Genomic DNA, 25,797 nt, shown 5'->3' with positions numbered 1-25,797 from the left:
TAAAAGAATGAAAACCGATTTACATCTTACGCATCAAAATCCATTCAGTCGTTCGGGTTTACGTTAAATTTTATCCTCGGAATTCTGTCGGGTGACAAGTATAACGACCAAATACATTTTTATTTATTAACTCTTTGATTTAACATCTTCTTGCTATTTTTCTAAACGTTAAAAGAAATAAGGTAAAGCGCCTTTTTTACATCAATCATCATTAATAGCATTTACCAAAAATTAATTCAACAAGAATAAATATTCCTGCACCTTAGCAACGGCGATAAATGTAACAAATAAGATTGTAATTTTTCATGCCAACAAGACGCTTCCTTAAATTATTTCAATTCTAATTTTGTTTAGCACCCAACAGGGAAATTAATTTAAAAGGCCAACACGCAGATGTCAACGATAATTGATTATCAAATATGAAAAAAATGTTTAGTACCACTGCCTCGGCGGTCGGTGGGTGTCTGGAACTAAACACGCAAGCCGCGCTCGACGGCGACTTTTCAGTTAAAACTACCGCGGGGCCCGACCTATTCGCGCCTACCACTGCTAATATAACAAAAAGTGCTACGATAGCTTTTGTTTGTGCGTGATTTTGGTTATTAATTAATACATAAGCCGCGGATAATATGTGACGTAGAGGATTGAACATGTTCGAAAGGTAGAGAGGTTCAATTTTTTATTTAATATAACCATATTTTATTTAGAAAATCAAAAAAGTATTTTTTTCAAGATAAGTTTTATGGAAAATTGTTCACTTGACATATTTTGTATCTGTACCCCTTCTCTATTTCTTAGAAAATTTGTAAATAATATTAACTAGATGTTTTTCCTTCGATGAACTTATGTACACGTGTACCGTATGTAAAAGAAATTCTGTAAATTGGTACAAATATTAGGTCTTGTATTCAGTCTTCCGACGCTATTTGATACATTGATAATTGAGTAATTCCGACATTTATTTAGTATTATTTTTCCAATCAATTACATTTATAACAAATTCAGTAAATACAAAGTTTATCTAATTCCGCCCATTTTTGTTTCTATTAGAATAATGTTTACAAACTTTTATTTAAAATATATGTTGTTTTATTTCAGAATCAATTTTGCTAACATTTGATAATATTATATTTGATCAATAAAATTTTATGTAGAGAAGTGAGCACGTTGATTTCGTGGAAAAATTGTTTCAAATGAAACAATGAACTTCCAAAGCCATGCGATCAATATTTTTGTCGTGTACGTTTCATAACTTTCACTTTTTAAGCGCTTTGCTAAAAAAGTAGTTTTAATATATACGAGTACTTCTATGCTATTATAATAAAGCGTAAACACACACTTCTTTGTTGCCTAAGATGTCAGCAATTACAGCATATTTTTTAATAATTCTCTTTTTAATGAAAAGCCCTACAATTACGTTACGCTTTAGGCTACATATTTTCACGCTATTAAACTTAGGGAGTAAATGTTTTGGATAAAAACCCTAATGCGGGAAACAGACCACAAGTTGCTGCCCACATAAAGAAAGCAAGACTGCCAAGGTTTGTCATGTCATGTCATTTTGTCATTTGGTATTGATAATTTAACAAATGTAAACAATGAAATAAAATTTTCATAATTTCATGCGGATGAAGCCGTACGGAAACATTTAGTTATAGTATCCTTAAAGTGTCTTGGTTTTATTTCGGACTAAAAATAAAATGTAAGTACCTCGACGTTTTTATTAGAACCTGAATGAAAGCAAGGAACTTGAGTTCACTTTAAGCATAAGGATCTTGAGGTGAAAAATCAGTTAGCAATAACGCATTATCTTCTCGTCTATGATTGCGTTGAATGTCCACTTATTAAGGGTCAGTTCAATTTTGTATCGACATGTAGGTGAAGGTCGACGTTAATTTGCATATCTCATGTTTAATGAGGTTATAATGTTGGCTTAAGGGCGAGTTAGTAAAAGGGTTGAAATAATTCAATTTCTTTTAACTATATAGCGGTTAAAGTATACAGTAACAAATTAAATATTATCAAGCCCCTACTACGTATTTAAATAAAGGCAGTGACACATTACACTAAATATTCAGATATTAGCAAATCACATCCATACTAATATTACAAAGAGGAAAGATTTGTATTTTTGTATGTATTGAAATAAATAAAAAAAAACTACTAGGCCGATCTTAAAAATTCTTTCACCGTTAAAAAGATATTTTTTTCTGTGAGTAGCATAGGCTGTATTGTTTATTATTTTTTTACTTATAGGCGGACGAAGTCGCGAGCGACACTTAGTTAATATTTAACATGTTTAAATGCTAAACAAATGATAAAACTGTTATAATTTAATGTTTGCACAATTTATTTATCTTGGCTTAGATGAAATGGAGAGATATTCAGTTTATTTGGAAAAAAATACCATCAAAGTTATTTGCGGATCTAACACTGTATTATGTTTATGACGGGTTTTCGTACTGTCGTCAGCGATCACGTGAAGCTCGAGTAACCTCAGGGCCGTGTATGGCAGTTATTAGATTTACAAATAAATCAACTATATTCCCATAGTGTCTAATTTACTTAATACACAAATATGATAAGGATACATTTTCTTATATCTTCATTCATACTCCTTAATATTTTCTGAGCGTCGGTGACTCAGTGGTTTAAGCTCTTGACTTGTAATCTACAGGTCTTGGGTTCGAAACTCGACATATACCAATGTGATTTTCGATTTTTCAAATTTTCCTATGTACATAATTTACCCGACGTTCTTACGGTGAAGGAAAACATCGTGATGCAACCTGCATATATCGGCGAAGAAATTCAAAGATATGTGTGAAGTCAACCAACCCGCACTGGGCCAGTTTGGTTGACTATGGCCTAGTCACTCTTTATTTAGGGTAGGCTCCGAGCCCCTCGGTCAGGACATATAGTGAGCTGATGATGATGAACATCTTCTAAACGTTCTATTCGTGACTCGCTCTGCTTTTCTATTTTAAAAATATTTTTAAGAGTAGCTAAGTATCCCTCGTCTGTTATACTCAAAGGTCTATTCCGCCCATTATTTATGAATCAAAACTCTATGTACTTGAACAAAGTTGTTTACTGATTTATTATTGTTGAAGTCAAAACAAACAACATAACTATATCATGTAAACGTAAACTTTGCATTTCATATATGTCCGAGTAATTCCATAGTTGCAAACGGTGTCGATTATACATGGCTTACGCTGTTTCCCGGTGGAATGGACATACGTCCGGAACGATAATCGTGTCGTTACACATAAAGTGGCTTCAAGTGGAGAATGAGTTATGAACACATGAACGATTGAATCTGTTGGTTTACGGAAAAATCCACTTCCTCGTCTAATAACTGTTAATATAGTCCCAATTATCGTGTTACGATTCATACAAAAATACAGAATTGCTATTGTATTATAATTTGTATAATTTAATATATATTATTTTCTCTTAAAAGATGTAGATTTTTATGCGTTAGCAATTTCATATTTTCCTTTAAATTTAAGGTTTACTTTTTTGTCACAATCGTTTTTTTACTGCAGATGTCTGAGTAACTTGAAACATATAATATACCGTTTAAAATACGTGTTTTCTATGAATATTGGAGCGAATATATTCGAGATAGTAATCCCTTAGTGAAAAAACCCGATGAAATCTGATCAGAAATCCGGAGGCCGCCGGGAATTCAGATTCCCTTTAATTGGGACTTTGTACATACTTGCAGATCATATAAATTTTTACATATTTTCAGAGGTTTTTTCTTGATAATTTTTTATAGTATTAAAATGGATTCGCTACAAAACGATAAATCAAGTAATTTATAAGCAAAAACGATTGTCAAATTCAATAACAAAGATTTACATTTCTTCGCGTAACATAAAATTCAATCATTTCTTAGTCAATACAAATATATTAAATGTTAAGTCGGTCAAGGAACAGTTATTTCGTTTATTGTTCTTTAAACCTACACAGAAACTCAATTTATTAAATCCTTTGTGAAAATTCTTTAGCATTTTTGTAGCTACAAGAAACCATAGTAATACAAGAAACATTTTAGTAAGTTAAAGATATTTTTATAAAGCTGTGTTCACATTGAAATTGTAAGTGTAAAATTATGTTACAAAACAAACAAATTCAAGGACAGTAGATTAGTAATAAAAAGATTGACAAGAAACTTCTGATTATTTGATATTTGGATATATGATTTTCATACTTTTGTTTATTTCTCTATTATTTAAACAACAATTTTAAATGTATAATTTTTTCTTACGTAAAATGTAATTAATTTTATTTCTTTGCCGTCGTACAATAAAATATTTGATATGAAAGAAAGCCTTCAGAGAGTTCCTTTTAATTAAAGCTATCGTTAAGCCTTCTTCAGGAAACCTAAGAACAACTTCTGAACCGTTCCTTGAAATTACAAATTTCCTAAATTAGTTTTGTGGTTTATGCCTTTGTTTCGTCATCTGTTATCGACTTTAAAATAATTTTAACTATCTTTTGAAGAATCATTTTAATAAATTGTATATTGAATTTAATTGTATTTTGTAAATGTTAATTGTTAGCCTTTGAATTTTGTAAAATAATTACTGAATTGTGATTGTCCAATCAAATTGAGGCCGTCGTTAAACTTTAAACGTAGTTTGTAACTAAAATACGGACATATTGCCTGAATACGCGTTAAAATGTTGTCTTAAATTTTACACGAATTTTACCATCACATGGTTATTAATTTTTTAATAGTTTCAAACAGTATACCGGACAATATTTTATATATGTACGTCAATTGCATGTCATGTCGCATGATGTGCCCTTCGTGCTATCATGTCGCATGGCGCAAAGACGTCAGAGGTTAGAATTATTAAATAAACAAACTTTCTCGACTATTTACATTTGATAGTTATTGTTCTTCTTTTTTTTTTTTTACAAACATAAGACAGTCGTAATTTAAAAAAAGAATCTTAATAGCAGGCGCATCTTTGACTAAACTATCTCAAATTCGTTGTAGGATTGCCGATTGTCGATTGTTTTGCAGCCAATTCTGTTCTGTTTAATTGCATAACTAAAAATCGAGTAGTAATGAAAGCGGCTAAACAGTTGTGAGCCAAAGATGTACGCACACTCTTAGAATAATTCTAATAAGGATTCATCTGTACGTAACTTTATCATTAGATATTTCTTAGTTTAGTTAATATAACTAATTAATTAATGTCTATCCTTATCTAGGGTCTGAATATTCTAGCGGCCTAAGGGTGATAAATTTATTGAGACCTAACGGCTAAATACCATTTAAACCTGTCTTTGATTTCACTGATGTAATCATAAAATTATTGGAGCAAAACAACATGCATCTCATAACTGTGGTGTAGCCCGCTTTAACATCTTTGCACGAATGGATTGGCTCGCTCGGTGTAAAGCCACGACCACACCAAAGACAGGTGTGAAGTATGATGCCGGATCCTGGTTTTAGTCCCTTTTTCTGTCCACCTTTTCTTAAAAGGAAAGGATGGGATGGAAAAGTGGTTTTGAGGAGACGGATAGGAAGGGTCATCGATTAAGGTGATTCAGATGACTGCTTGCTCGTTTGCCACCTTATAATATAAAAAAAATCTTATAGCATGCCATCGCATGTATTGATTTTCTATACAAAACGTCGAATCCAGTACGACTTAGCTTCCTTTACTAAGTGAGCCTACAATTTCCTCAAAAGCTGGCAACGCATCTGTAGTTCCTCTGGTGTTGCGGATGTCCCTGAGCGTCGTTGACCACATCTTTGTTCTCGCCGCTCGTTTGCCCCCTTTCTTATATAAAAAATGTAATAGAAGAAATGATAAAAAAATACTTTAAGATCTTGTGTACACAGCTTTATATGTCGAAGCGGAGATAACATCCATTTTAGTTGTAATTTATCGTCTCGTGTACAATGAAAAAGAATAAATAGATCATTTGACGCTAAAAACCTACATTCTATTTAAATTGGAATAGATTTGGAAAAGAAAACCATATCTTCTGAGAACAAAAGCAATACAAACGTTTGATAACAGTAAAGGAATGAATAATATGAAGTAAAGAAATATTTAAAAGAATAACAATGAGATGTTTGTTAGAAAATATTTAAAAATTATGAATTTGAATAGTAATAATTATTTAATGACGAACAAAGAACGATATAGAAAACATGGATTAAAACCAAGCATATGAGCGAGCACTATAGACGGTATCTGATATTAAAAAGTTCCAATAATAATTAAAAACGTAATTTATTCATTTCGTTATATTTGCGTTGAAAGTTATTAAAGCACGTAGACTGTTTGTTTTATAGCTGCGGAGCGCAACTCCTTGTGTTTGCACCGCGAGAATACTTTACAATTATTTGACATTGCTCGCGACTGCGTCAGTGTGAAATTAAAAAAAATATTAATAAAAAGAGTGAACTCATGAAGAATCGTTTAATAGTCAAGTTTATAATCTGTGCCGCGAAATGTTACATAAATACTCACTGGCCATTGTTTTTACCTGAGTGTCGGTGGCTCAGTAGTTTCAGCACTTGACTTGTCATCTACAGGTCTTGGGATCGAATCCCGCCGTGTACCAATGTGATTTTCGATTGTTTTTACCTCTATTTCATTCCTGAACATCACAGCGCGATGATAAAATTGCGTGTTTCTTCAAAATAACACCGTCTTGAACAACAATTAATTTATTTTTATTAGGCTTCGTTGTATCGTTTCCAATTTATTATGTAAGATATTACGCGTTACAAAAACAACTTTTAATTAATGTAGGATTCTGAAACAAATGCGAAAATTACAAAAATTGCGACAAAATGGCGCACCAAAATAACGAAATAACCGCGAGCTAAAGAAAAATAAGCGTTTGTCGTTAGGCTTATGAAACATTCATGGGTAAAGCAATAACGAGAAATAATCACAATAAAAACAAGAGACTCGTTTGTTGTTTTTGACACATTGTTTCAGGAGAAGTTTCAAACGAACTTCATAAAAACAATGAGTACAATCTTCCGATCTTATAAACTGTTACAATTCTTTCAAAATATGCATTAACATTTTATATGTAACTTTTTAAGTATGCATGAGAATTCATCACACAAAATCGTTTATTTATCACAATTTCGTTTTTTAAAAAGTGGTAGTGCCCGCTTTAACATCTTAGCACGAATGGGCTGGCACGCCCGGTGTAATACCACGACCACACAGAAGACAGGCGTGAAATAGAAGCAATTCCGTGTTTCGTCTTATGAATGTGGTGCCGGAGGCCTAATTTAAGTCCCTTTCTCTTTACCACCCTTTTCTTATAAGGAGAGGATGGGAATGGGAAGTGGATTTGACGGTGGAGGCGATGCATAGGAAGGGGAAACATTCTCTTTACGTGCGTCTCCTCCTCTGTCGGATAAGGGTAGGCAACGCATCTGCAATTGCGGATGTCTATGGGCATGGCATGGGCACTTAATGGATACATTGTATTAGTTATTATAAAATGTGATATCAAAATTCCTTACTTTACTTTAGTAGGAACATTCTTTCGAGATGTTGCCTGAAGTTCTTCAGACAAATATCATAACTCCGATAAACGTACTTAAATGTTTCAACATTATGTCGTTGACCAAAGCCAGCTACTCTTAATTTAGAGTAGGGTCGAACGTCAAAGGTAATATGAGGTAATGAGGAAGATAAAAAGGCATTGAAATAACAATGTAAATATTTGCAATCTCCGTCAAAACAATTTTATTGGTCAGTAGGTCGGTTTCCTTCAGTATCGATCTCATTGAAATCGATCGTACCGATTAATATTATATTAGACTTGGCCGCGTATCGCCAATGCCTATTATATAAGTTAAACTTTTGGTTACATTCGAACATAATATAAAAAAAACATACGGATGTATACTAAAACGAATGTTAAAAGCTTACAGTCTGACAGACATTATTTTGAATTTGGAATTTGGCGTGGCATCATTTAAATTGTTTACACATTTATTTTGAATATCGTTACAAAATTCGATTGATATAATTGCTTACGCAATAATTGACAATAGATGGCGCTGACTACAGTTGTAAATTTATTTTCATTATTATAAAATTAAAGCATATTTTTATTAAATATTACATGTTTTTATAAGGAAGTTAATGAAAAAATTATAATTGTTTACGTTGCAAAAATATTATGAATGAGTATTTAATATCGTACTGGCCGCCAAGGAAACAAGAGACAAAATAGTATTGAAAAAAAAAAATTAGGCGCGAAGGAGAGTGCAACATGTGAAGCAAATATTGTAACTGCGTCTTTATTTTGACAATTCAGTTTTATCAATGTTTGCAGTATTGTGTGTGTTTATCAGCAAATGAAGAAGATTTTATCAATGGTACTTTTTTATATATACATAGTTTAATTAAAAATTCATTTTGATAGACATCTTAAATAAATCTCTATTACGAATGATTTATTTCATTTTAATTTGGTTAATGAAATATTATCGTTCTATTATTTATACTAAAATGATTATCTGAATTTCTCAAACTTTTGACGTCGTAATTACGGACGTTCAAACTTTCGTAAATCTATAACACAGGACCCATTAAATCATAAAAGCAAAGTTTAAGGATCAATTCACTTAAGTTAGTTAAAATTTGCGGACATCAAACCAGAAATTCACTTGCTTTTTAAGAGAAGTAATTAATTTAAATTATACAAACACCACTCATTATAGTTTTGTTAAACTTTAGCCGATTTATGTTTGTACTAAAAATGTAATAATTTTCTTTTCAGATGAATACTAAGTTGGGATGAATCAATGTCGAGTTTTCGACCCGGTGTCCACACTTGAAGATGATTACATGGACTTGGCCAACAACGTTGTTCTTTTTAATATGGTGAGTTACATCGACAATCACGCTTTGGATAAATTAAACAACTTATGTAAAAATATTAAAATCATATTTCATCGAGACACTTAAGGTTAGGCGACAAACTCTAGTAAACTTTCGCATTTCTAATATTAGTAAAATATGATAACATACTAAACTTCTAGAAACTCTAAAAATACATTTTATTTCTATTTTGTTTGAGCTTTAGTACATTGTATTTTGTCTTTTGCTACACCGAATTTATGTTCAGAAAGAGGAGCACGTTGTAAGCTGACACAATTTCTCAAACGCAATTTAATGCTACACTTTATAAAGTCGAGATACATTTCAACTAAATGTTACAATCATTCTGTTATAAGTTTCGTTACGTGGAAGCTTTTCTTGAAAAGTGTCCAAGTAACTTTAGTAGTTAGAAGCTTTTATGTTATAAGTTAATTAATTCTAAGACACGATTTCGGTCACAATGTACGTTAAGAATTACAATAGGACAGATGCGTTAAAAATATATTTATCTATACTTATATTATAAAGAGAAAAGATTTGTATTTTTTTGTATGTATTGAAATAACTTAAAAACTACTAGGCCGCTTTCAAAAATCCTTACAACATTAAAAGACTACTTTATCAGTTAGTAACATACGCTATGTTTTTACTATTTAGTTAAATCAACGCGAAAGAAGTCGTGGGCAACAGCTAGTTTGTAATACTCTGAAATTAATACTCAACTAAATTATAAAAAAATAATTAACGAATTAGACAAGGCTCAACTAATGTATGATATTCCTGTGACGACACGTACCTTGAACCTATTAAGGGTCCATCTTCAAGGCGATTCTTTAGTCATTAGAGAACTAAATTATCTCTCAATATGATCTCTATATTAGACGTATATTTTTACCACCCAATAGAAGCTAAAGCAATTCACTAGTTAGGTAATAAACACGTGAAAAAGAATTTAAGTTGAGAAAGTAAAAACTTTATTCTTACCGTTTACTTCAAGCCTTTGGCGGATTTATTGGCTCGTATAAATTTAATTGATTCTTTGCATTTATCCGCTAGAACTTTTTTAAAGTATTTTATATCGGTTTACCTTTAAAAGGTCGATTTTAACAAAGATAAAGCGCGATTAACCGCCGCTAAGGTTAACATTGTGTTACCTAAGGTCAGGGTCAGAGCTGAAGACAAATGAATTATCGCGATAAGAAGGGAATTAATGATATCGGCCGTACATCGTCACTGAAATACGAACTTTTATTGTAAATTGACCTTTAGCACTTTCCGTTTAGATTGGTTTTAAAGTAATTTAAAACTGGTAATGGCTAAATCGTTCTCTTTATTTTACACTAACTTGCCCGCGACTTCGTCCGCGTGGTATTAGAAAACATACGAACTATATAAATAACAAAAAACTACGTATCTTTCGGGAACCAGACATTTCTCGGGGATGAACCTTATCTTATGTGTACTCCAGACTTTGTTTTATATCTGTGGCAAATTTCAAAAAGATATGTTGAAGTTACAGAATGATCGACTGAACAATAAAAAACTAAATTAATGAATCCCACGGGAACCGTAACTATTCCCAGGATAAAAAGAAGCCTATGAGTTCTTCAAGACTATGCTCTATATCTGTGCCAAATTTCATGGAGATCCGTTCTGCCGTTTAGGCTACAAACGCTAACAAACATCCATCCATCTAAACTTTCGCATTTATAATATTAGTATGAAGTATGATTAGTATGATATGATTTATTCATTGCATTACGTTTACTTTTTACTTTTAATTGAGTTATCTTGGAAATGTCAGCCAGACTTTGAATGAGCTGCTTCTATTGTCAATTTGATTTATGTCTTTTCTTCTTCAATAATAGTTAAACAAATCACGACTTTAACATCTTTGAAATAAGATTTAATACTATTAACTTAATGGGTTACTTAAGAAGGGTATATACGACGAATTCAAATGCAAATAGACTTCGCAGTTAACAGATTGTTGCTTTTGTCTTTCTATAACTTAAAAAAATGTATGATCTTCGTATCGTGTTTTATATGTTATTAAAATGAAAATCTTATTATGTTATTAAATCTTCACTACTTCACTTAGAAGCGTTTTTAGTTTTGAAATTATTAATAGAACTCAATTCTTCTCGTGTATAAATATAAACATTTTTTATTTGCTTGGTTAGGCAATCATTGATAATAGATGGCGCTGACAACAATTGTTAATATATTTTCATTAGTTTAAAAGTGAAAACATAACTAGTATTAAATAGTGACATTTTTCATAAGATAGGTAATTAATAATAATAGTAACATGAAAATTATATTTGTTAAGTTGGAAAATATTGTGGATGGATATTTAACAACGTACTGGCAGCCAAGACAGCACTAGACAAAATTGTATTTAAAAAAAAAAACATGATTTAGGCGCGAATGATAGTGCAAGTTCAAGATATGAACCAAGCAATGTAACAGCGTTCTTATTTCAAAAAAATCAGTTTTACCAAAATTTTAGTGTGTGTGTTGTGTTTATCGGCAAATAAAGAAGAGGCAGCAATATTTATCAAATAGTACTATCGTACAAGAGCAACGACATACGAATTATATCAAGAAGTTAACAAATTCGCATTCAAATAGATTTTGGATTTTATCAAACAAAACGCAATAGAAGTCAGACGCATACTAAGTTTTCCGTGTCAAAACATTGGCGCCCTGGACAGTCGGGAAACGACGCAGGCACGGCGGGGTCAAGAAGGAGGCGAGGGCGGCGAGGTACGGGCGACGCATCACGCGTGACGTCATCCACACGTTCGCGCCGTTTTGTAAATATGAATAGTGATTTAAAAAATAATAATTAAAAACTGAGTGATTTATTTTACGAAATAATAATAGTGCAGTTTTACTTTTGTTTTATTGGAATTTTAAGATTTAATTTAGTAAAATGATTTCGTTGATATTGTTTGTGATTATTATATACAATGTTTTATTCATAATGTCTTTAGATCGGTTGTTAAAATTTTCATTTAATTTTAAGGCTAGTATATAGGCCTATGACGAGTTTAACGAATCACCTCAAAAACGTTTATGTAAAGAGTCCTTTTTGCTATAAATGTTAGCTATAATTGATATCCTTTGTTTCGTCAATATATGGAGGAAGAAAAGGTCAACCGTGTTAAGATCTGTAAGAGGTATTTATCTCAGCACGTGAGATTAATCCCGAGACGATGTGTCAAATGCTGCGACCGTAATCAACTCACACCGTTTCTTTCACCCGATAAAGGACCTTTTCAAAAGTTCCGGTGAATATTCCGCAACCAGAGTTTAGCAGCAGCTATTAACATTCTATCTATAACGTTGGGAAGTCGCGAGCAAAAACTAGTATGTAATAAAAACATCCATCCAACCATTTAGATTTCATTTTTAAAATAACAAGATATAAGTAGACAAATTAACATTTCTAAAATGTTATACGACGGACAATGTTTGTTAAACCGTTATTAAACTGTAAAGTTATGTTTCCTAAGCGAGTACTGGAGCGTGATTATTTTCCATTAGCAACGAAGTAGCTGTGGCCTTGGGGATAGCATCAGCCTGCCGCTATCAGCTAAGGTCACACCAGTTGTTAAGATAAGACCTAGCGTACTGAACTTACTGTCAATTTATTAGCTGAACTTGGCCACTGTCACATTAGCCAGTGGGCTTACCTTAATAATTAGCATTTGTATAATGAAGGTGAATTCTCAAGTTTGTTTGTAACATTATTTACCTACTAATAAGCGTTTCAATTACCTTAAACTAAAATTGTAGATAAAATGAAATTAATATTTTAAAAGTTGTCAAGATTCACTTTCCATAGATTTTAAGACATGTTCACTCGAGCATAAACGAATTTCGACCATAGATAAAATAAGCATTAATCTTTGTCGTCAAAGATTAAAATATCATGTGCAGAAAGGTTCACTCAATCAAGTGTCAGCTTGCGTGTCCCCTTGTATTAATAAAACATGCTGGCCTTTGTAATAGATTTTTCTTTGTATGACAGCAATTTTTTTTAAATAGGACGTTATTGTTTTTTGTTTTTTTTCCATAATTGTACCAATATTTTTCAAAATACCCTAAAGTCTTACATGTGGCTTACAAACAAAACGTCAAAAAGACAAGAGGTACAGTTTTAATACATTGTAGACTCATTCGGCATAAAATAGGAATATTTTTAATTCTAAATATAGAATGGCGTGCGAGTAATATAGCAATCGATGACGTTGCCTTGGCCTGGTCAGTTCTTACGTCATTAGTAAATATAATTAAAATACACCCTGTATGTGTGCCTGTTGTTTTTGCTCAAATGCAGAAAAGCGGCTTAAAAAGTGTTTTATTTGTTCAGTTTACTGTTCAAGGAAAGATTTAGTTTTGAGTTTTTATTTCATTGACGTAAAAATACGGATTTATGTCAAAAAAAATTGCAGACATTTAGTGTTCTTGAAGTACAAATAGTACAAACGGGCAATGTCGAAATTGTCCTACGACATTTGTCTGCTATCTTATATACTGCAAAAGTGTTTTTTGGTGGTTTTTTTACGTCTACGAAAATTTTCTTTACTTTCTAACAGAACTATTTGTCAAACAGCAAGTCTCATCAGCCAGATATATGAACATTGGTATTTTGTATCTACCCCTTTGCATTACAGCCGCGAGTTAAGCTGCATTAAAGACAACAATGACCGGGTGCTTCAGGTCACAAGAACGCTAGTATTATTTGAATGAGCGCACGCTATGTTAGCAAATAACTACCATTGACGTCATAGTCCGTGCCTTTAAAATTTCGCGATTACCCTCATTTCAACATTGTTGAACTTTAAATTGCTATTTATACGATTAAACTTTAAGTCTACGATTGTGAATAAACTAAAACATGCCATTAATCTTGTTTATGAATAAGTTTGTGGTTTAAATATTGTTAGAGTTGAATTACTATTAGTCTCATATTGTTTTAAACTAAATTATTACGAAAAGCTAAATAGTAAAGTAACATATTATAGTTTGTTTTTCTTGAATGTTTTAAATTAGGAACAACCTGTTAACTTTTATTAGATCTATGTTTACTTATAATATTAAATGTTTGAAATATGTTCAATAACGTTTTTACTTCAAATTATTTGAACTGCCTTTGATATTAGATAAACGAAAAGAGCTGTTATAAATATGTCCTAATGACAGGATAAGGATGAAGGCTGAGGTAACGACATATTTACTCAGATTCTAATAAGAAGCCAATTTATTCAACGAGAAATATTTTGTTTCAGGCTTTGTAATGACGTCGTGTCAAAAAGGAATCATACTTTGAAGCCGAGAGTGGTGCTGCCGGAGAATTATGTTAAAGGTATTTACTGTTATATTCTTCTTCTTGTCTTATTGAGGAGACGCACGTCCTCTTCGCGAAATACTTTGCGGGTTTACTATTAAAATTAAAATCCTTGTCGCCAATGTAATGTAGGGGTGTTAATGAAACGGCGGTTGGTACTGGACTGATTTATTATTAGCAATACTGACGGTACATTATTATTGGCATACCCACATACACACCACAACATTCATGACGAATTTTACGTTGCCCCCTTTTTTTAAACCTCTGTGGTTGGGATGAGGTGTTCAATTAACAATTTTATGTGAAATTGTGGAATCAGCAGACTTGTGGCGCCTTTTCCGTCCAGCGCCTCGAGCTGTCGCCTAATTTCGGCCTACCCTAATGCCAGTCCTAGACTCTAATACATATATTAAATATACGGAAATTGTGACTACCACGAACTTATGTTAAGACTTCTTTCTTACAGAGATGAGACCGCCGTCACGAAAGGGGCAGCCCGTTATCGTGGAGTTTAGTATCTACGTTGTAGATGTCAACTCTATTAACGTCGAGGACATGGATTTCAGGTAATTTACAGTGGGATTTCACTGCTAAGACCCTTCATTTATGCATAGTATCGTCTTTGACAAAATAGTTATAGAAATATATTTTTTGCAGACCACACACGACCTTACTGTTACCATGGCATATTAGTTAGAAACTGTACTAAGTATACTTCGAGAGAAATTTAATTATTTCGTTAAAAAATGTAATTACGATCTACGATGGAGGTCTGAAGGTTCTAGAACAAAAGAAACTGCCTTTTAAGATGCATTACAATAAAAAACATAAATACTTTAGGCGCTTTCTCGCCAAGTATGAAAATATCACTAAAAGTTATTACGTTGAAAGTCTAAGTAAAGGAGAGAAATGAACCATTTTCTTATTAAAAGTCACTTAGTAATGTTTTTTATGATAATAACGTTTACTTTTTTAACATTTCACATTAAGGGTTTATGTCATAGTTGACGTCAAACAAAATGACGCAGTAGACAATGGAAAATAATTATGTTATAGCAGGTTGAAACAAAGCAAAAGTTTCATGTTAAATAAAGTTAGTGTCATGAATTAAAATTTATTAATGGAACAGTGAGCGTGGTTTTCTTTTTTTTACGTTTAAGTTAACATAAACGACTTTAGTACGCGATTTCTATTTAAGTCTACGGAATTGGAATGAAAACAAAAGATAAACGAAATAATACAGCATCGCAGCTACATTCTTTTTTCTCTCGCAATCTCGCAATCATTTAACCAACCTTTATATAGGTTTCAACATTAATTATTTTTTCCCAGTTCACTAAACAAATACTTCATCAAATAAGTTTGATGATTGTGTATACTTTAGGTAGCTTTATTGAAACATAGTTGAGTCCCCGTCAATATTTAGTTTAGACAGTAGCTGACATAATCAGTACCTAAAACAAATATGTATTAAACCATCATAAGACAGGATTCATTCGCAAGTTTCTGACGTTTATGTGAATTACGGTATTAAATTTTGAATACTAAGTAAAATTGTTCTTAGATTTTCTTCTAGTGATGGAAAAAATGTTTGAAAGAATAATTTTAAATCATGGAAAGTTGCTAATCGTAACAAAAAATGGCTAGTATTGTGATTGATTTTTACATAAAAACCGATAAAAAAGAAGGGAACGAAAACATCTCTTTTCAAATGTTGGTTGATCTCTTGTATTGAAACTTAAATGAAAACGTTGCAACCGAAATCTACAATACTGGCTACCAAGTAATTTCAAGGACTTTTTCACATATCATAAACAATGAAACGAGCTGTTTTATAGTCGAATACACATTTAATATCAGGTACAATTGAAAGTAAATGGCGCATGGTAACATTAAGTATGAAGATGGGTATAACATTTTGAAGATATAAAACTTTCAAACATTTTGCCATGTCTTTATTGTTCAAACACTACATAAAATGTCATTTCAACTGAGCTGAGAGGAACTCATTAAAATTGGCTTAACATTTTAAATTGTCGCAGACAGAAGTCTTAGTCGGACCGTGGTTGTAAACACACTATTTTCAATAAACAAAATAACTATTTTAAATAAACTAAAATCATGGTGGATGGACACCCGTTTAATCAAGTCTGTTAAAGTCATAGCAATAGGATCGTCTGATGCCTTCTAACTTAATACTGACTTTCTTATTATAGCGAAATGTCAACAATGTACTATTAAATAACTATTTCCATAAAATGTGTTTCAGAGTGGACATGTTCATAAGACAGACGTGGAGTGAGAGCCGCCTACAACTGCCTGATGATATATTCGAGGAAGGCGATGACCACGTCACTCTGCCGCCGGAGTTCTTTGACAACCTCTGGCATCCAGATCCTTACTTCTTGAACTCTAAAGTCACAGGTAAATGTCCCTAACTTGCGGCCCAAATCTGTGCAGGCTAAAGCTTGAAGTTTTCCAAGAATTATTTAGTAGTCATAAACAAATGTAATACATGTCTCAAATACATCAAAACTCTTATTTGAATAATTCAGTTTCATGAATATATCTTAGATGTTTATATAAAAAATACTCATTTGTATGCCTTGAGAACTCCTTGAGTGTTTCGACGGACCGATCTCTAATATGGTAAAACGGCAAATCCTATCTAAATTGGTATCTTCCGTAGCCTAGAGGCAAGCTTTTACAAGACGGACTCTAATCCCTGCGGTCTCATTTGGACATTTATAAGCTCCTTGAAAGGAATAATATCTATTTCTAATATTAAATTAATAAACAAAATTATATACTCATTTTCTTATTTGCTAACAGTCCTATGTATCTTACAATGTTCAGCGAATTTATCCCAATTCTGAATATAATTCTTCGTAAGCGCATGGTTATGATAATGGAATCATAGTTTCGACATTAACTTTGAAATTTCACCTGCAACGAAAATTTGAAGGTCACCCTTCTGCTATGCGCCAATCTTCTTTCATTTGGAAGCGCGCCCATTAAAACTTTGAATGATATAATTTCCGCCTTTTCTATATTTAATAACGAACCAAATTCATTATAACCTTGACTTAAATAGCTGCTTGAATCGGAACTAATAGGTTTTTCGGTAACTTAATTTTTAGATACTTCTCTACTTTCTATGCCTTTGCTTTTATTGTTTCTTATAATTAAAAAAAAGTTAGAATATGGATTGATGAAACGGAATGTGATCGTAAAAGTAGTTTTACTGTTATTTTAGTTATCAGGAATGTTCTTGACAAATTTAAATTCTTTCGCTTGTACTTATTTGCTTCTCACTTTTCTCTTTAATTTTAGGAGGAGCGTGCCACTTTTGTCTTCATTCGGCCGGTACGATAACTGAGAGATATTGCATTATTCACAATGAAACGCACTATCATTTATACCTTTTCACTTTTTCTATTAAAATAACATCAAAGTAAACGTAACACATTTTTGTATACTATATACTAATAAGCTAACAATCACACAGAACAATAATGTGTTCAATTATTAAGGGTCTGCATTTAATCCGTGTAATCTATTAAAAAAGCAACTTCTAAGATTTAATTAAAAAAACGTTAATAAGGGTGATAATATTAAATTCAATTGATTAGCTAAATAATCGAGATCTCTCTCTCTCTCTCTCCGGATCGTTTCCTCATTCCTGAGGGTCGCGACCACTCTCCTTGGCACTCTCTCGAGATCTAGACCGTGAAAATCCATTTCATTTATTTTTATTGGTTATTCCTTTGATGTTTAGTTGATATTCGTAAGATTTCTTTCTACACATTTATATGTAACTAGTGCCCGCAAATTATCATAACTTATTCTACGATCATAATTAGGTTCATCCCGGATGAATATAACGAACCTTCTTACATCTTCCTTAATTATAATTTCCAAGACTTTAAGGGAGGGAATTATTAAAAATTTTATCTTACATGTCATTGGTAAATTACTTTAAGAAGTAAAAATCTATTTTGTTTGTAAATTCAATGACACTCATAAGTTACGTTTTAAATCACATGTTATTCATATTTGTGTGTCATGCAATATTTTATGTCTGTACTTTGCACATAACAATTTTATATTCAAGTATAACATAAAGTTTACAAATAAATGATATCACATTGTAAATGAGAACAACAATAAGTACACAATTCATAATTTGTGTCACTTCAGTTTCACCTTATTTAAAGCAAAATATATAAATAATTTTAAAATAATTTCCGATACAATACTCACTTGCAATAATGTCATTTAGTTACTTTATTCTGTTAATTTAAACGTCTCTTACAGAAATAGCGGAGCTAACTCACAAGTTCTCGTCAGTGACGTTGTATAGAAACCAGACGGTGCGCTACGCGGCGAGGATGCACGCCATCATCGCCTGTCAGATGGAGTTCCAGCTTTATCCCATGGATATACAATCCTGTCCCATTTACATAGAGAGCTGTGAGTATACGCATATCCATTCTAGTAACATTACGTGTTTTAACATACTTAAAAGTTATACTTCAAAGTCCTCGTCTACTGAAAACTGCCCCATGTCGTGATCGACGCTAAATATATGCCTCGTCGCCTCAAATTCGCCAATTTATTCGTCAGATTAAGCTTAATAAAGATACATTCTGAAATGTTTGTATCTACCCTATTGGAATTCCCTGATTTTTTTGAAATTCCACGTTTTTAAACATGTTTTATAAAGATTTCCTAACCGTATCTTGACATGGCTGTTTGATTTATCTATATAGTGATAATTTTTTAAAGCAAGATTTCTTAGAGCATCTTGAAATGTTTTTTACCGAACTATATTAGCAAACATTATCATTTGAACGAAAGCTATTTGCTACTGACCTTTATAAAAATCGAGGCGTTCCCGTGACGCTTCATCCGCATGGAATTCTAAAAACTTTATTTTATTGTTTACATTTGTGAAATGTCAACATTTAAACGCAAAAATGACAGAGGCAGCCATTGATATTGGATAACAATTACCGTTCCCATGGCAACCTTACTTCCTTCATGTTGTCACTTAGTAGTTTTTGTTCGTTTCCGACATGACGGTTTTTTCATGTCAGTGTAGAGCTTTTTATTAAAAAATAATTATTCAAAGACATCCTATATAACTAAGTAGTGTTTGTTTATGTTTTATTGTATTAAGTAACTAGCTGTTCCCGTGCGACAGCATCCGCGTAAAATTATGAAAATTTTATTTCATTGTTTACATGTGTCAAGTTATCAATTGCAAATGTCAAAATGACATGACATGACAAACTTTGGCAATCTTACTTTCTTGATGTTAGCAGCATCTTATCTCTTTCCCACATTAAGATTTTTTATCTAAAATATTATCCCCCAAGTTTAATGGCGTGAAAATATATAGCCTAAAGCATGACGTAAGTGTAGGGCTTTTTTAAAAAAGAATTATTCAAAAATATGCTGTAATTGCTGACATCTTAAGCAACAAAGAAGTGTGTGTTTACGCTTTATTATAATAGTATAGATAGCTAGATATGAAATAACAATTAAGTTAATGTATTTTTCAGTTTCGTATAGTAATCAAAAGGTTCGTTTCCGCTGGAGCGACGCAGGAGTGACCATCAACCCGGAGCTCAAACTGCTGCAGTACCACATCGGGGAGCCGCTGCGACTGGAAGAGACCAATGGATACATGATCGATAAGGATGGTGAGTATAAAAGATATGTGAGAAAGATTCAATATGTCTATAGAATTTACTCGTCAAAAACTATAAGTATGCATCTCCCTAAACAAGTTAGAACAAGTTAACCCTTAAGACCCTTTTTGTTGAACTTCAAGAATTACAAATTATTTCCTGGTACCGTCTTCTTTTATGATTTTGTTTATCGAATACTTGTGTAGAAAAGCCTGTTAACAGAATAGAGCTTTTTGTTATCGAAAACATGCATTTTTTGAGTTTAATTAGTGATTTAGTTAGAATATATTTTATGACTTCCTAGAATCTTAAATACAATCTAAAATTTAGACAAATTGTGATTTATACTACAGTTTTTCTATGAATCTGAGAGCCTACACAATTAGCTGTAAAATATTTAATAAGAAAGCAATACTAATAAACAATTTAATTAAATAAGGTTACCCATAATCAAATAATAAAGGAAATTGAATACATTTCTTGCAGGAAACTATTCTAGATTGGTTGTGTACTTCAGATTTGAACGACAAATTGGTCATCATTTGATCCAGACGTTTGCGCCTTCGTCTCTTGTCGTTATGTTATCTTGGTTCAGTTTCTGGTTAGACCTGGACGCTATACCTGGCCGTGTGACTTTGCTCGTCACTTGCATGTTGACATTGGTCACCATGTTCACTGGCTTGAGAGCTGACATTCCACCAGTTGCTTATGTTAAGGTAAGTTTAAATTCTTTATCTTTCAATGCCTCTTTAGATGTAAAGTCCATAAGTGTCTATTTAATACTGCGAGCAATTCTTTCTTTTTCTTATTATAAAGGTGGCAAACGAGCAAGCGACCACCTATAACCGCCGAAATGGCGAAGCGACCGCTGCCCATAAACATTCGCAATAGCGGATGCGTTGCCTACCCTTATCCGACGGAGGAGGAGACGCACATGAAGAGGATATTTCCCCTTCCTATGCGTCTCCTCCGCCGTCAAATCTACTTTCCCTTCCCATCTTTTCTCATAAGAAAAAGAGTGGAAAGTAAAAAGGACCAAAACTGTCCTCCGGCACCACATTCATCAGACGAAACGCGGAATTGCTCTCACTTCACGGCTGTCTTCTGTGTTGTTAAGATGTTTAAGCGTGCTCTACCAATGTAAAAAACTTTCATCAAATTAGCAATTAGTTATAATATTTATTTGTCATAACATTATTGATAGATAAACAAAGCAATTTAATATCTATTTATTCAGGCACTAGATTTATGGATGGCTGGCTGCATGATGTTTGTATTCGCGGCGCTTGGAGAATTCGTGGTCGTCAAAGTATTGGACAAACAATATCAGATGAATAAAACGAAAGCACAAGAATCGATGCCCAGAATTATACCAGTGGTAATATATTTTCACTTTAATTTTGATAAAATCTAATACAAAGTTCTTAGTAAGAAATTGCTCTGCTATGGATTAGAAAAATATTTTTCGTTTTTCGACTCAAGGGGCACTACCACGCCCTCATATATACTTCCTTTACGTTTAACAGAGTGCTGAACTTTATCTATCTATACTATTATAATAAAGCGTAAACACATACTTTGTTGCCTAAGATGTCAGCAATTACAGCATGTTTTTGAGTAATCCTTTTTTTTAATAAAAAGCCTTACACTTACGCGCTTTAGGCTATATATTTTCACGCCATTAAATTTAGGGGGTAAATATTTTGGATAAAAACCCTAATGAGGGAAAAGAGACCAGTTGCTGCCAACATCAAGGAAGCAAGGTTGCCATCGTCACGTCATTTTGATATTTGCAATTGATAATTCGACACATGTAAACAATAAAATAAAATTTTCATAATTTTATCCGGATGAAGTCGCACAGGAACAGCTAGTTTAATACATTTTTATTACGTAAACTTCTATAATTACGTAACGGTTTTGATTAACTGGAATAATTTTCGCTTAATTAACCGAAGTTACGATACCGTCTACTTTTCAATGTTTAATAAATTACCTCTCGTTTGTTAAATAATCACAATTGATTAAACTTGTTGATTTAAATATCTTATTAGGTTGTTCCTAGACTGTTTAGTAAATAATTGTAAACATCATATTCAAAAACAATTTAAATGTAATATATGTCATTTCTTACAAATTAAAATGTTATACTGCTTTTAAATACGACGAAATCTGTGATATTTTTAACACACACAAATAACTCATGGGTTTTAAATTATCTTAAGAGCGCTTTTTGACCGACTTCCCAAAAGAAGGAGGTACTCAATTCGTCTGTATGTTTTTTTTTGTTAAACTATGATAGTTTTATCAAGAGCGTTCCTTACAACATTGAAATATATGTAAAAACCTCTCTCTTTTATCCCGGCATGGTTGGACTAAGTTAAGTAAGAATTTCTTACAGATGTCTACGGGATTGCCCATACCTAACTTTATAATAAACTAGTTGTTTTTCGCCACTTCATCCATGTTAAATTAAAAAAAATGTACACTATGTTACTCAGTGATAACGCAGCTTTTTAATGGTGAAGGAATTAGATCAAAAATACAAATCTTTTCTATTTGTAAGTAGCTTATGCCCGCGACTCCGTCCGAGGGGAATTAAAAAATAACAAAGAAATGAAAAAATTTAATAGCCTATATTACTCACAGATAAATTACCTTTCTAACGGTGAAATATTTTTTAAAATCGTCCCAATAGTTTTTGCGTGAATCAAATACATATAGAAATAAATCGTATCTATGTCCGTCCTCCTCGCTAATATTCGGTAAACTGTTCTTGAGTTATAACTAAATAGTCTAACTAACACGACTTTCTTTTATATACATAGATATTCATATAGATATAGAAGACTTATTCCAAAACTTACAATTTAGCAAATAATTTTACTATCATCGTTCCAGCGATTGAATGGTGAGAAAGGTTCTTGCGGGACAGTCGCGGCGTGGGAGGGCGGCGGCGTGCGCTGTCGCAAGGTGGACCTCACCTCCCCCGCCTCGCCGCCGCCCGCCGCCGCCCCCGCCCCCGCCCCCGCGCTGCACACCACCCCCACCGCGCCTACCCCACACCTGGTGGGGGTTGAACGACGACAGAGCATATTACAAGTAAGTGTTGAATATCTTACGATAACATCATCATCATCATCATCATCATCATCGGTGGCTCAAGGGTTTAAGCACTTGACTTATAATCTACGGATCTTGGGTAAGAATCCCACCATACTAATGAGACTTTCGTTTTCTGAATTTCATATGTTCATAATTTACCCAACGTTCTGGTAAAGGGAAACATCATGTTGTCTGCACATATCAGAGAAGAAATTCAAAGATATATGCCATGTCAACCCGTAGTAGGCCAGCGTGGTTGACTAAAGTCTAGTCAACCCTTACTTAGGGTAGGCTGAGAGCCTCTCAGTGGTGAACTATAATTACCCGATATAAGATGAAAGATAGTCAAGAAATTAAGAAATTACGCTTATAAATCACTAGTGATTTTTAAATCTGAAACTTCTCCAACAAGTTAAATTTTGCTCACCCATTAACTAATTTTTACAACTACAAAAAAAACGCAATCTTTAATCCTGAACATAACACCATTTACAATTATCTGAGTTGCATCCATTTGATAATAAGAAACATATAGTGGAGAGTACACTATCGGCAGGTGGCCTGGTTAGACGCGGACACGGGTCAGGAGCGCGTCCTGTGGCGGGAGATAGACAAGCTGTCGCGGGTCGTGTTCCCCGCACTCTTTCTATTGTTCGTCACCATGTACTGGCCCGTCCTCCTGCTCAAGACAAAGACCTCATAACAATTCACATCCTTGACACCTTTCTTACCTGGCGATGACGTTAAAAATGTAAAAAAGAATATGTCATAGGCGAGAGAAACTTAAGCGTAAGCACAATGGCTTAACAAAGAGATTAAACATATATAGAGTAGGCATATTTGACACTTCATTTAAAATATTACACATAATTTCACTAACGCTATCTATTGATTGTCCTGTCTAGGTAATTAGTTGTATTTAAAAAGCCAATACATGTAACTAAATAATATTTAAATGTTTATATTTTATTTTGTTACACGTTTTTAGTTTATTTTATAACAACTAATGTACCGGTGAAAACATTTTGTACACTATGCCTAGTCTATATTTCTTAAATATCTTTGGCTTTTAAAATATACGCACAAAATTATTTTTACTCGATTTAATTTAGAAATGACTCGATTAGAGTGAGAGAAAAGCGTCAGTTAAAGTTACTATCGGTTTATTTTAATGTCATTTTAAAATGTTATTAATATTGTTTTCTCTAAGACATTGTAAATATCGCACATAAAAATGTTTGTACAAACTGAAAACTTTAATGATTTTCATATAAGTAGCACAATCTGTTAAATAGGAATAATAGATTATATTTAAATTGTTATATTAGTCAATTTATAATTTATGTATCAAAATTTATTTATGTTAAAATGAGATTAATTGATACAGAAATATTAAAGAAAGGGAATAAATTTATCCCTTCTTTACCTCGTAAACAAATCTAGAAGCGAAACTTGAGTATTTAAAACTCAGCATAACATTGTTTTAGTTGGAACGCGAAACCATAATAAACATGTTTCCGTGAACAACGATAGAGCTCTTTGAAATAAGATCCATGAAATTTAATTTATTAGATGTTGAAAATTGCATTTTTTTCGTAAAAGGTTGTCTAAACAAATGAACGGGTGCGCCTTTGATTAAGCAATCGCATAACTTGTGCGATTGTCGATTGTTTCGCAGCGAATACAACTGTTCAGTTGCACAACTAAACATCGAGTAGGCACACTACTGCATCTCTATCATAAGAATCAATGCGAGACTTAGAGTTGTGCGATTGTTCAGTCAAACTTGTGCGCGAGCTCTAAATTTGCTTTATCACTGTGAAAAAATGTGTTAAAATAATTACAAACATACTGTTTAAAATTGTACCACTTTTAATACAAAGCTTATAATAAAATCTGTTTCAAAGTTCATAAAAATATTAGAGTTAGAATAAAGATTTTAAGTATTTAGTTCTTTATTAATTTATGAAACGCAAGTTTATGGTTTTTATTTATTTTTAGTACATACTTTGTACAGGTATATTTTATTTCGTCATTTGAAGATTCAAAAAAACATTTCTTAATTTGTTATAAATTTATTTTTAATTGTTAATATTAAATCTGTTTTTAGCTTTATATGATTGTTGATATAAATAATATATGTATTTTATTATTATATAAAATGTGATCGTTTTAGGATAATGCATTTTTGGTGCTGGTTTGAAATATAAAGATATTTATTTTAATTGTTACATATCTAGTTAATAACATATCATGCTGATAGTTTTGCTATGAATTATGTGTAAATGAATTAAAATTATGGTTACAGATTGCATTTCGTTTTATTTCTAAATAGCTTTTTCCCCCGAATTTGTCTGCGCAGAATTAATTAACAACTTTTAAACCTACTCTTTCTGACTACGTTACACATTTGTACGTAATTTTCCGATATCTGTTCTGATATTTTACTAGCATATATACTTAGCTACTTTGAGAATTAACAAAGGAAGTTCGTTTTAAAGTAGTCAGGTAATAATTTACAAATAATCCTAAAAAAACACATTAATTCTAACCGCTTGTAAGATTATTATTACTTATTAAAAGTATAATTTAAACCTATTCTAGCTGCCTTATTTTATTGTTATTGTTGTACTAATTATGCGGAAAAAGATATAAAAAGAAGAACGTAACAAGACAAAAATATATCACGCATAACTAATAAAGTTATAAATTTAATCTATATTCAGCACAATAAGAT

The 25,797-nt window shown here is 32.4% G+C and overlaps 1 protein-coding gene across 1 annotated transcript; it reads left to right on the top strand.

Moving 5' to 3' along the window:
- The first annotated feature begins 525 nt into the window (after positions 1-525).
- LOC106105653 (glycine receptor subunit alpha-4) lies at positions 526-23,986 on the top strand. Its single transcript, XM_013286077.1, has 11 exons — positions 526-661; positions 8,797-8,900; positions 14,198-14,274; positions 14,726-14,825; positions 16,529-16,683; positions 18,577-18,732; positions 19,827-19,967; positions 20,442-20,671; positions 21,193-21,333; positions 22,857-23,057; positions 23,617-23,986. Exons 2-11 carry the CDS (start codon positions 8,857-8,859, stop codon positions 23,761-23,763), a joined length of 1,392 nt encoding a protein of 463 aa, XP_013141531.1. The 5' UTR covers positions 526-661; positions 8,797-8,856; the 3' UTR covers positions 23,764-23,986.
- The last annotated feature ends 1,811 nt before the right edge of the window (positions 23,987-25,797 follow it).

Source organism: Papilio polytes, unplaced genomic scaffold (assembly GCF_000836215.1).
Source record: "Papilio polytes unplaced genomic scaffold, Ppol_1.0 DF822733.1, whole genome shotgun sequence".
NCBI lineage: Eukaryota > Metazoa > Arthropoda > Insecta > Lepidoptera > Papilionidae > Papilio > Papilio polytes.
Note: the sequence above shows the minus strand (reverse complement) of the source record. Positions and strands in the feature narration are given on the sequence as shown.

Bases quoted from the DNA above. Each gene is read 5' to 3' on its own strand.
- LOC106105653 (XM_013286077.1), top strand. From the start codon at position 8,857: ATGATTACATGGACTTGGCCAACAACGTTGTTCTTTTTAATATG. The intron at 14,826-16,528 runs GTAATTTACAGT...AATGTGTTTCAG, and splicing joins GTCGAGGACATGGATTTCAG to AGTGGACATGTTCATAAGAC. The intron at 20,672-21,192 runs GTAAGTTTAAAT...CTATTTATTCAG, and splicing joins CACCAGTTGCTTATGTTAAG to GCACTAGATTTATGGATGGC.